Source organism: Pristiophorus japonicus, chromosome 8 (genome assembly GCF_044704955.1).
Source record: "Pristiophorus japonicus isolate sPriJap1 chromosome 8, sPriJap1.hap1, whole genome shotgun sequence".
Lineage (NCBI taxonomy): Eukaryota > Metazoa > Chordata > Chondrichthyes > Pristiophoridae > Pristiophorus > Pristiophorus japonicus.
In genome coordinates, this window is record NC_091984.1 from 64,732,505 (window position 1) to 64,745,797 (window position 13,293).

The 13,293-nt window shown below is 40.1% G+C and overlaps 1 protein-coding gene across 3 annotated transcripts in view; it reads left to right on the forward strand.

Annotated features, from left to right (window-relative positions):
- eps15 (epidermal growth factor receptor pathway substrate 15) overlaps positions 1-13,293 on the forward strand; it is a 188,263-nt gene that overhangs the window by 157,379 nt on the left and 17,591 nt on the right. For all 3 annotated transcript variants that reach the window (XM_070886884.1, XM_070886882.1, XM_070886883.1), the window contains 4 exons: positions 233-323; positions 3,915-3,959; positions 7,929-8,074; positions 10,676-10,745. In XM_070886884.1, the coding sequence (XP_070742985.1) occupies positions 233-323; positions 3,915-3,959; positions 7,929-8,074; positions 10,676-10,745 (352 nt within the window). The remainder of the gene's footprint in view (positions 1-232; positions 324-3,914; positions 3,960-7,928; positions 8,075-10,675; positions 10,746-13,293) is intronic.

Consider the following 13,293-nt stretch of genomic DNA (forward strand, 5'->3'; position numbering starts at 1 on the left):
CAGCAATAACATATTTAATACATTTTAGGTTTGAAATAACTTTGAAGAATTTTCGTTAATCCAAAAAGACTTTTTGCTTCTTAAAATACAATTTGATTGTAATCATTTTGTTCTGGATATTGAACATAGCTGGGACTTTTGATGATTGTAATACATGTTGAACGGAAGTAAGTTTTCTAATATTAATTAGTATCTATGTGTATTTATGCATAAATATCTTTACTTCTTGCAGGAAGATCCTTTTGATGTAAAAGCTACTGAATATTCTCACACTATTCCAGACCCAAACCTGGACTTCTTTCAGACAGATCCCTTCACTGGAAGTAAGTTCAAGTTTTTATTTTGTTCTTTTTTTGAGTTTTGAAACTTAGTCTTCTTCACAAGGTTTTAAAAAAGTTACATGAAGATATAGAGATTCAATAATTTTAGATTAGATTTACCAAAGTAGCAATCCTGGTGTTTGAGCTTTCATAAGCGTGGGCCAAATTAGACCTTGTAAGGAAAGAGAAGGGAAAGTAAAATTTCACCTGCTGCAACACACTGACCGAGTAACCACAAAAGAAACCGGTGATGTAGCTGAAGTTGCCAAGTTTTTATTAAACAGATTGACTTTAAAATGCTCACATTCCAAAATAATTGAAGTTTAAGATGGGGAATAACCCTGGGGTTTTTATTGGCTTGGGTTGCAGTTATATTACAGTACCTCGTTGGCTGTAATGTACTTTGGGGCATCCTAAGGTCATGAAGCGCATTATATAAATCCAAGTTCGTTCTTTCTATTACTGGTCTGAGACCAGTAGCTCTCGAGTGTGAAGTACAGGATACATCTTACACTTTGCCAGGAGAGAGGTTACAGACATATGAAGAGCTCTGCTTCCCCAGTAGCTATTAATGTTATCAGAGGCTGTTTACTTTATCATAACATGAGAAGACTTGATACTAAATTTATAAATTAGCCAGTTATACTCAGTTCATTGGGATGCTCAAACAAAAATGGTAAGGCCTCCTTACTTCTTGGCTTTAATACACTCAGGAATTGGATCTCAACATATATTGCTGCTGTCATGTTGATGCACGGCCTGAAAGTGGCAGTAGAACTGTAGCCTTTATATTGCCACATACTAGTTATTTAGCGTTCATTATAGAATGTTTGAGCTAATATCCAAGGAAAATATCCATACAATTAAAAGTCTTATATACATCAAATCCATTACGCTTTAAATGATTTTCATATTATTTTGATGCTATGAAAAAGAAGGTTTTAAAAACTTGTGTACTCGAGCATGATGATTTGCTCACATTTCAGATCGAAAGAACTATCACCATCTAATTAAACACATACTGGAAAAAATATTGTCTCTGCTTTGAGCAATCATCCTGATTCCCAGCACAGACACGATGGGTCAAATGGCCTCCTTCTGTGGCGTAAATTTCTAGGATTCTAAACATTTCTATAAAACCTACTTATAAAATTTACAACATCAATAATTTGAGAAAAGAACTTGTATTTTACACATGTGCTGGAAATCTCCAAGAAGTTCCCTTGCTCCTCTCAGAGGCCTGGGACCTGTTTTTTTTCCCCCCACATATTCAAGCTTGTGCTGTGTCCCTGGGCATTGCCTGAATGAAGAGACTCAAATCAAGTAACAGACTATAACTCCGTCAGTGTGCAGCCCACTCTGGTGGATTTCACTTTCAACAATGCATTGTTACAATTTGGGCTTTTCCTTGTGAGTGCCATTTCTGAGATAGCTATGAGACACATCAAGATATTGAGAGCACAGAACTTAACAATAATAAAGATAGAGTAGGTTAACAAAGAGTTTAAACTAATGTATTTCTTGTACAGTGTGATAAGTAGCATAATTTTTGAATGAAGCAATTTTTCATGGATGTTCATGATTCACTGTTGTATGTAGATAACATGAATTCGCAATACACCCACAGTTCAGATCTCCAGCGAGAACTAAAGTCTAAGGGTATGTTCCCAAGACGTAAAGAGTCATACTTGTCAATCGCCCCAATTAATGACGCATGATAAGGGAACATTGTATATACCCTGTACCATATTGATGAGCAAGTGCCCAGCTATCAACCAGGTCTCTCAACACTGCTAATGCTTTCACCATGTATACTTCAATTAACACATATAGCAAAGCTCCTATAACCTTACTAGTTTCCAAATCAATCACCTTGGTCCCATTAACCAGGGAGGAACAATCTTTTGGAACTGAGGTTAAATGCACGTGGTAAAATCTGAGAAACCCAGGCCCAAGAAAAGTACACAACTTTGGATGCACAAGATAAAAATTCACTGGGTTGGGGGTAATATATTAGCATGGATAAAGGATTGGTTAACTAACAGAAAACAGAGAGTCGGGAAATGGGTAATTTTTCGGTTGGCAAACAGTAACTAGTGAGGTGCCGCAGGGATCGGTGCTGGGGCCTCAACTATTTACAATCTATATTAATGACTTGGATGAAGGGACTGAGTGTAATGTAGCCAAGTTTGCTGATGATACAAAGATGGGTGGGAAAGCAAATTGTGAGGAGGGCACACAAAATCTGCAAAGGGCTATAGACAGGCTAAGTGAGTGGGGAAAAATTTGGCAGATGGAGTATAATGTGGGAAAATGTGAGGTTATTCACTGGCAGAAAAAAATAGAAAAGCAAATTACTATTTAAATGGAGAAAAATTGCAAAGTGCTGCAGTACAGAGGGATCTGGCGGGGGTACTTGTGCATGAAACACAAAAAGTTAATATGAAGGTACAGCAAGTAATCAGGAAGGCAAATGGAATGTTGGCCTTTATTGCAAGGGGGATGGAGTATAAAAGCAGAGAAGTCCTACTACAACTGTACAGGGTATTGGTGAGGCCACACCTAGAGTATTGTGTTCAGTTTTGTTTCCGTATTTAAGGAAAGATATACTTGCATTGGAGGCAGTTCAGAGAAGGTTTGCTAGGTTGATTCCGAAGATGAGGGGATTGACTTATGAAGATAGGTTAGGCCTATGCTCATTGGAGTTTAGAAGGATGAGAGGTGATCTTATCGAAACATATAAGATAATGAGGGGTCTCGACAAGGTGGATGCAGAGAGGATATTTCCACTCATAGGGGAAGCTAGAACTAGGGGGCATAGTCTCAGAATAAGGGGCCGCTCATTTAAAACTGAGATGAGGAGGAATTTCTTCTCTGAGTTGTAAATCTGTGGAATTCTCTGCCCCATAGAGATGTGGAGGCTGGGTCATTGAATATATTTAAGGCGGAGATGGACAGATTTTTGAGCGATAAGGGAATAAAGGGTTCTGGGGAGTGGGCAGGGAAGTGGAGCTGAGTCCATGATCAGATCAGCCATGATCTTATTAAATGACGGAGCAGGTGCAAGGGGCCAAATGGCGGCCGCCTCCTATTTCTTATGTTATGTTCTTAGATACAAAATTCAAACTCATGACCTTCCTTGCTATTCCCCCATGCTTCCACTTCCTTCCCCCACCCATGCACTCCCTCCTCATCCCCCTCTTCCCCCCCCTCCCCTCAATAATCTCTCTTTCCCCATCCCTCTTCCCTTTTCCCCCATCTTCCCAACCATATCTTCCTTCCATGATACTTTTACTTTCCCCTTCTCCTTCCCTTTACCCTCCACCGGCATGTTCTACCTTCACCTGCACTACAGTCAACAATATGTCAGAGTCAGGTCCATTTATCATTCCCTGCTAATGTAAAAAAATAATAATTTCAGTTGAATACTCAAGATGATATTATTGTAGGGCCTTAGCTAGAGTATTACTTTTTGGCTGAGGAAATGTTTTGCAAAACAAACCCCACTTTAACTCATAATTTCTGTTAGTCCCTCACTGATGAATGTGAATGTTTGTTTATTTTTAATATACTTTTATTCATTTATTTTTGAAGATGATCCCTTCAAAGATGATCCATTTGGAAAAGTTGATATTACAGGTAAGAAAAGCACTCAGTGGTACACTTCAATCTGAAGCACTTTCGGCAAGCTCTGCCTGCATTAATACAAAGCTGATTCTACCGCTCAACCTTTAGTAGTAGCCAGAGGCAGACATATGGAAATGGCAGTTCAGGAAAAAATATAGCAGGAAGCAGAGCCTTCAGCTGTGGAGTCAGGCTTGGAGCATCAAGCATATCCGGTGATGAGTCATGTTACCTATAGCGGGGCAGCCTTGGTCATGCTTAATGTACCTAGTGACATTGGGCTGTTTATCCACTCTTCAGTTGGCAGCAGTTCAGATATGTATAATAATATTTAGATTTGATATGTCAGCAGTGCAAATTCTAATTTTAAGTTGCTCTATTCCTTTTTGCTTCCCCAGCCCCATTCAACAACAACTTGCATTTATATAGCGCCTTTAATGTAGCAAAGCGTTCTAAGGCACTTAACAAGAACATTATCAATAACAATTCTGACACAGAGGCACAGAAGGAGAAATCAGGACAGATGATCAAAAGCTTGGTCAAAGAGGTGGATTTTAAGGAACATCTTAAAGGAGGAAATGGGAGAAGAGGTTTAGGGAGGGAATGCTAGAGCTTAGGGCCAAGGCAGCTGAAAACATGACTGCAAATGGTGGAGCGATTAAAATCAGGGATGTGCAAGATGCCAGAATTGAAGGCTTGTTGGAGCTGGACGAGGTTCTAGAGATGGGGAGGGATTTGCAAACCAGGATGAGGATTTTAAAATTGAGTTTTCGTTGGACCGGAGTCAGTGTAGGTCAGCTAGCACAGGGACTCCCTAAGCAAATGCTTTATGCGGAGTTCTTTCATGGTAAATGAGCCAAAGGACTACAACAGAAACGTTATAAGGACACCCTCAAAGCCTCGTTGGTAAAGTGCGAAATTACCACTGACACCTGGAAGACCCTGGCCGCAGACTACCCGAGGTGGAGAAAGTCCATCCGGGAGGGCGTTGAGCTCTTCGAGTCTCAATGCAAAGAGCATGAAGAGGCCATGCGCAGGCAGCGGAAGGAGCGCGCGGCAAACCAGCCCCACCGACCCCCTTCCCCCGACGAATGTCTGTCCCACCTGTAACAGGATCTGTGGCTCTCGTATTGGACTGTTCAGCCATCATAGAACTCATTTTGGGAGTGGAAGCAAGTCCTCCTCGATTCTGAGGGACTGCCTATAATGATGATGATGGGTGAATGGGACTTGCTGCGAGTTAGAATACGGGTAGCAGAGTTTTGGATAAGCACAGGTTTATGTAGGGTGGAAGATGGGAGGCTGGCCAGGAGAACATTGTATAGGAATAATGTAAATACTGTCCAATATCTCACACCATTCCACAGTCATGGGGGTGGGCATTAAACTTACTCCTCACTCTTAAATAATTCTACATTTGATGTAGCAGGTCAAATACCTGCTGTGTCTTATGGACACGTTCTTGACATTCGCTAGGCTCCTGGATCTGACTGAACAACCAAGACCAGGAGTTCAGTGCGTACAGAATCATCAAATCAACCTTCATCCTTTCACGTGATGGCATAGGGGAAGTTGTAGTAAACATTTCACTATAAATAGAAAACAGTTCAAATTTCTTGCTCTGCCTCCATTGTTTTCAAGTTAGCATTGGAAACTTGTTTCTGAAGTGTCAATAGCTACAAGTCATATAAATATTTCTATCCAGATGGTGTACATGGATCCAGTGTATTCTCTGTATGTCTCATTTGCACCATCTACAAGGTGCAAATCAGGAATATGATGGAATGCTCTCCACTTGCCTGGATGAGTGCAGCTCCAACAACACTCAAGAAGCTTGACACCAATCAGGACAAAGCGGCCTGCTTGCTTGGCACCCCATCTACCACCTTCAACATTCACTCTCTCCACCATCGGCACACAGTGGCTGCAGTGTTTACCATCTACAAGGTGCACTGCAACACGACCTCTACCACCTAGAAGGACACGGGCAGCAGGTGCATGGGAACACCGTTACCTCCATGCTCCCCTCCAAGTTGCACTCCATCCTGACTTGGAAAAATATCGCTATTCCTTCATCATTGCTGGGTCTAAATCCTGGAACTCCCTTCCTAACAGCACTGTGGGAGTTCCTTCACCACAAGGACTGCAGCGGTACAAGAAGATGACTCACCACCACCTTCTCAAGGGTAATTAGGGATGGGCAGTAAATGCTGGCCTTGCCAGCGATGCCCACATCGTGGAACGAATAAATTTTAAAATATTTGCACTCCTGTCAGTGCACTACATGTGCTGCAAGGAGTCTGTTCTAGAATTGTATATGTCCTGAGCAGAGAAGTGACAATTATTATTACAGCTTTTATTAAGGCATGTTTTGATCTCAGCTGAGGAGAGAGATTGGGGAGGGAATCATGACAGCTGTTAAACAGCATGCCAGCTTAAAAGGGGCTAGGTTATCTGTAGTGGTATGTTTCTGGATAAAATTGGCTCTGGGAACATTTTGTGCAGAGGAATTTCAGGCAGTCCTCTGGAAATTATCCGCTCGATCAGATTCTCGAAGGAGAAAATGAGCTGTTCAAAATTAACCTTTTAATAACTATTTATTGAACTTTTACTGTCCTTCACTAATTGTGTTATGTTCATATGATGATGATGATGGATATGTTCATAGATGCAACTTTATTCATTCTGCATTGGATTCTTTGGTGTCATGAAGTCTGTGAATCATCAATTAATTCTTCACAGATATTCCTGGCAGGATTCTATTCATAACTCACCCAAGTGAAGTGATAATTACTGCTATATGGTGCCAATTGCTACTGCTTAATCAGAACACAGCAGGCTGAAAACTCAATTTTGCAATATCGAGTTTTTAAAAAAAGTTTTTTTAATTATGTATTTTTACTGTAATATTTTCAAATCTCTCCATTCCAGATCAAGCGCTGAAAGCCATTCTTTTACTCTAACTGTTGACTGTTCCTTCCCTCCATACGGGAAAGCATCTGGCTTCTGCTTAGCAACCATTCAAAACCGGTTGATAAAACAAACATATGGGGAATTGGAGCAGACTGGCATCCTATCATCCCATGGTCCAGCATGTTGCACCAAAATGTTGTACAGTTGGGAGATCTTCAGCTTGTTACAGATTTAAATAATTGAAAATGTTGATGGTTTTTCCATCTCTCTTTTTTTTAAAAAAACAATTTCTTTTTCTCTTTTTCTAAACAAGAGGGGCAATAAAACTATAAATAGCATGTTTTCAAACATTAGAATATAGACCTTTATTGCAAATCGTTTTGCCTTTCCTGAAGATGCTAGTGCCAATAACCTACTTAAACCCTATTAAAGTGATCATCTTCATGTGTGTGATTGTCAGTAGGCTATTTCTCTTTTTGGAAGGGGTGAAAGTGTCAGGAGGACAGTTTCAGCCAAGTCACATTATATGTGTCTGATGTCCTCAAGCAAATATTTTTCAGAAGGGTATGGGTGTCACTGGATTAGGAACAGGAACCAAAGCTGATTTTTCTTTTCTCACTTCTTAGCCTGAGAACGCTGAGGTCAGTTGTAGTGTTCCTCTTGCTATGCTACTCAGCTAACATCAACACAGACCAGGGATAAAATCTCAAACTTTCCTCATTTGTATAGCTCAATACATCATCACATTTATATTTGTTTGAAGTGCATAAAGTTAACATTTTAAATCTGCTACCAGTTTACCGCTTTCTTTACTCCTGTGGATACAATCTGATGATCGGGCACTAATGGCTCCCATTTTCGGTGGGCTTTCTCAGTTATGTTCTGAAGCAGATAGTCTCAATTATGTGCAGCTTATATTCAGAGTAATTTTGTGCTTTATTTCTGATCTTTGTAAATATTTCTAGTCAACGGAACAACTTAACTGAGGTTTATTGAAGTCATCAGCTCTGCCATAACAGTTTTTTGATTTTATAATATTTTCTATAAATCATTTGTACGATATATTTGCAGATCCTTTTGGCGGTGATCCATTTAAAGGCACAGATCCTTTTGCAGATGCTTCTGATAACTTCTTTCAACATTCTTCAGGTGACCCATTTACACCCACTGAGTCTGATCCCTTCAGTGCTACGATAACCAACCATAATGTGGAATCAGTAAGTACGGAATGAAGTTATGTACACAATAGAGACATGTGTTGCATTGCTAAATATAAAGTATCCAATCTGAAAATTATTCTGTAGGTAGCCCAGTGATTTTTCAGGGAAGTATGCATGGAGTGAAAGGGCACTGGTTAATACCTGTAACCTTCTTGCACAGTAAGTTCCTGACCTTGGCCATGTCATCGAGAAAGTCGTAGGGCAGTAGCTCCTCCACGGAGAAGGAACTAAATCTTAGAAAAGGTCACCTCATGTCACTTATATGCCTGCTAGTGGTTGGTTACAATAGCATGGGCAAAGGACTAGGAATTATTCTCAAATGATTGAAAATTATTTCTTAAATCCCTCCCTTTATCCCAGTATGAAGCACTGCACCCCTATGAGAAGGTAGGTAGTAAAGCTTCCTGGATTTTTTTTTACTTTGTGCCATTGAATTAATTTTTACAAAACCATAAATATTTTGCTGAGTGACAATAATATTCATCAGTGCAAACAGTGATAAACTATGAGGAAGAGGACAGTTTGAATGAGTTCATGCAGCACAATGTCTTCTAATAAAAAACTTACTACTCAAGAGTCAAAATTCATATTAGCCTTTAACCAGCCAAAATTAGGAGGTTACTGAACATAGGCCAAAACCGTATTAGATACCTGGCTTTCCATGGTAAGGTAATTAATGGAACTATCTCCTCTTATCCTTGATTAAATATTTAGTCCTCTGCAATTTTTATCTTCAATATTAAGGGTACACATTGACTGTTACCGGAGGGGAAATTATAAAGAAAGAACTTGGATTTATATATTGCCTTTCATATTCTCAGGACATCCCAAAGCTCTTCACTTTTGAAGTGTAGCCGCGGTTATATTGTAATCTGTGCACAGCAAGGCCCCACAATTAGCAATGAGATAAATGACCAGATAATATGTTTTTCTTAGTGATGTTGTTTGAGGGCTATATATTAACCAGGATACCGGGAGAACTCCTCAGCTTTTTGAATAGTGCCATGGGATCTTTTGCGTCCACCTGAGAAGTCGGACAGGCCTTGGTTAAGGTCTAATCTGAAAGACGCTTTGATTCAAATATAGAGTTACAGCAAGTTAAAGTTTGTAAACATAGCTGCTCATTATCTTTCTATCTTGGCTTATAAGGTTGGCTATCAATCATAGACTACATACTGTAATGAATTCAATACTCTATGTAGTGTACACTCATATGGATGAAGTGCTTGTCACCCTAACGTGTGCTCGTGATGTCTAAAGGTGGGGAAACCATATTCAACTGATCTATAAACAAAAGTGAAGTAGCATTTTTATTACAGTGGAACATTGTTTGTGGGGCGAGATTGGGGAATTGATGTGGTTGGAACATCCTGGATAATTCCCACAAATTTCTACACTTAACAGATGCGACCTAAATACTGCAAACATCTTTGAGGCATTGAAAATGCGAGTAACTGATTTAGAAACTGATCCAGTCATTAGATGTTATCGCTCATATCAGAATTCTAATGCTAAGCAGGAAATTAATAAATGACTGTGTAAGCCCAGTGGTTTCACTGCAGGTCCAGTGAGGTGGTGAGGCTGTCTTGAGGAAGTGTGTTGACATGTCCTTAAAGAATTTCTACACACAAACATAATTCATTATGCTTCAAAATGGATAATTTGATGTATACGGTGCTAAGATTCAGTCTTAATCTGCACTGAATTGCATCCTGGGTGTTAGAAGAAGTGTTGGGATTGGTCTTAAAGCCCCTGGTATCAAAATTTGTCACAGTTCCTGCCCCTGATAATTATCCAGTGAGTCATGCTAGTAAAGGCAAGTGTGTGGACAGGAACAGGTTTAGTTGTAATATCTCCCATGATGAAATAAACTACCAACAAATCACTGAAGAATAATCGTTCATGTAAGGTGTTAAGAGGGTTCCTGTTACCTGAGGAACTATACCCAACATGTCTTCAGATCCTCTACATCGTACATTTATTCCAACTCAAAGGGTGGGAAGATAACCCGATGTTAGTAACCACCCATTGGAGGTGCACAGTTGGTGTGACTTGGAGCTCACCACTTCCCCATGTAGGGCGGTTTCTGGTCTTCACTAGATGCCTCTTCAGATGCTTTAAATGATAATAGAAATTTGCCTTCCAGGAAGTTTTAGGCATGAGCCCATGTTTATCTACTTTGGGGTACATCTATGTCACCTAGCCACAAATGCAAGATTTCCAAGTAAAGTCAATTCTTTTCGGGGGTTAATTATTTAAGAGAATACTTCTAATATAAAAAATACAGATTGGTGCATTATGTAGTGTTATACTGTTAAAACTGACAAAAGCAGTTCTGCTTTTATGTTAATTATTTTTGGAAATTGAATTCTGATCTCATGAAATTCTGTTATGTCTGAAAAATCAGGACAGACCAAAAATATTGTTTTGAGCGAGATTCTACTGTCTGTGTCCCAAACAAATTGGAATTAACTATTACTTGTATCTGGTAATGGTGCACATATATATGAGATGGCGTTTTGTTTCTGAATTTGCAGACATATGTGTATAAAACCAAACTATTCAGAATGATCATATTTATAATATGTTTGATTTCAGACTGAAGCATTGAAAACCAATGATCCATTTGCTCCTGGTGGTGGTACAGTCTCATCCACTGCTGAAACAGGTGAGAAATTTAATTCTAGTAATGCACATAGTAGTATCTAACCTATATTATTAACAGTTATAAATAGACATACACACTCATGCATATATACACACTGATAGATCTCTATACTGTTGTTTACAGGGAATCTGCTAATCTGCCGTTTGTGTCATTTTAATGGTGTCATCATGAGCCTGCTCATGCGTGCTTGCTCTTGCTCTCACTCTCGCACTCTCTGTCTCTTCAGTGTCTCTCAGATTCTATCCTTCCAGTGTTTCTCTCTCTGGCTCTCCAATCTCTCTCTGGTATTCCAGATGTGGCTAATTGCATTTTTGATCAGTAAATTAAAAAAATTGAGTGTTGGGCTTGTGATCTCAATACTTGTAGTCACACAGCACATGCGTGTGTACTTTAACCTTTATGTGCATTTATTGGCAAAATGGTAAGATGAAAATCAGGGTGTGCAAGCATTTTTTGATTGATGTGTGTGCTTTACTTGCTTGGTTACTGCTTATTGGTTATCTGCTAAAATGGTGTGCAACACTGGAGAAAACGCTGGACTTCAGCACCATGGAAATATCAGCAGCATTGTATGGATTTGGGGAGCTGTCATTGTGGTCAACTCGACCAATCAGAATAACTACTCCAGCCCAGCAGAAGAAAGCAACCTCAACCAATAACGAGCAGTTGAAGGGTTCATGACCAGTGCTGTGAAGCCAGAGCCAAAGTAAACAGAGTTCTAGGTTGTATTCACAGGACAATCCACTACAAAATAAAACATACTATTTTGTCATACTACAAGAACTTTGTTCAGCCTCATAGAATTCTGTGTCCTGTTTTAATCTCCTCACGTGGTGAGAATGTTGAGGCCTTGGAAAGGGTGCAGAGGAGGACCACAAGATTATTTCTCAGTCTAAAACACCTTCATTACCCAGATAGGCTCAAAGAACTGGGTCTTTATACTTTAGAACAGTGTAGACTAGAGCAATTTGTTTGAGCTTTCTAAAATAATGAAAGGATTCGATTGTGTACACATGGATCAATTATTTCACTGGAAAGGTTACAAGTTACACAAGGGCAGAACTAGGTTAGATGTTAGGCGGTTCATCGTTTCCCAGAGGTTGCTGGACCTGTGGAACAGGTTGCCAGCTCATGCGGTAAATGCTGATTCACTCAATTACTTCAAGTGAGAGCTGGACTGGTTTCTGGCTGGGGCAGAGATCACCTCATACAAGAGGTAGGTAAGTCAGGGTCAATGTAATATCCTGAATTAGTTTTGATTGCCTGATTGGGTCCGGGATGAATTTTCCAGATTTCCCCCCAAATTGGCCTGTTTTTTAAACCATTTTTTTGCCTCTCCCAAGAAATTACATAGATGCAGTGGGGAGGGAGTGTCTGTATCGGGATGCAAAAGACATCACAACTGTATAGGACAGGCTAGATGGACCATTGGGTCTTTTCCTTTCCGACATTTTCTTATGTTCCAGACTTTCATGAAAGGGAGAGAGAGGGGGAGAAATTTGCGTAGTTTGTGCCTCCCGTTAGTGCCCTCGATGGGGCGCAAACAATTTCTCGCATGGGGCCATTACTGTCGCCCGCGAAATTCTGTGGGAGTTAGCGGAGGCGCAAACTGGCAGTGCCCCACTCCTGCTGGTAGCGCCCCGGGCCACTGTGTTGCCATCGCCGTGCGCAGCGACCCGTTTTCACCCCGGAGCAAAACCTGTGAGGCCACAACGGTCATTGCCCGCGCCAGCTTCGTGGATCACGAATCAGTTTGCACCCCGCTCGCGCGGTGAAAATTAAATGGGAGGTGCGGCGAACAATTTCCGTGATGTGATGTTGCAGCCCGGCACTCCGCTTCTGTGCCGGGCTGTTGTAATGTACTAAATGTGGCAGCCAACTTGTGCTCAGTAACGCCCCACGAACAACAATGTGATCTGTTTGTGATGTTGGTGGAGGGAACAGTACACCTAAATTATTCTCATAAATTATCTATCTACTGTACATTTTCATAAAATAAATGTGAATATACACCTAAATGTATAATGGTGTGATAAAATATGCATTTAAATGTACAATGGCTTACAAAATGTGTGAATATACTTACCCATATATTAAATATAAAAAACATCAGGTTTGAAAACTTTTAATTCTACCTTTTTCAATATAGTTCGTATTTAATAGTGATCACCAATATTTTGCAATTTTTACCAGTTTTCTTTTAGCAAATCTGAAGTTGCAATCATAAACCATTTGGAGAAAGATCTCCACAGTCTTCTCGACCTTATTTGTCCGACAGTAGAAATTACTTCCAGTTAAATATTGGGCAGACCAAAGCCATTGTCTTCGGTCCCTACCACGAACTCCGTTCCCTAGCCACCAATTCCATCCCTCTCCCCGGCAATTGTGAGGTTGAACCAGACTGTTTGCAAACTTGATGTCATATTTGACGACAACAACAACAACAGGAACTTGTATTTATATAGCATTTTTAACGTAGTGAAACGTCCCGATTATTATGAGATTAAAATTTGACACCGAGCCGCATAAGTAGAAATTAGCACAGGTG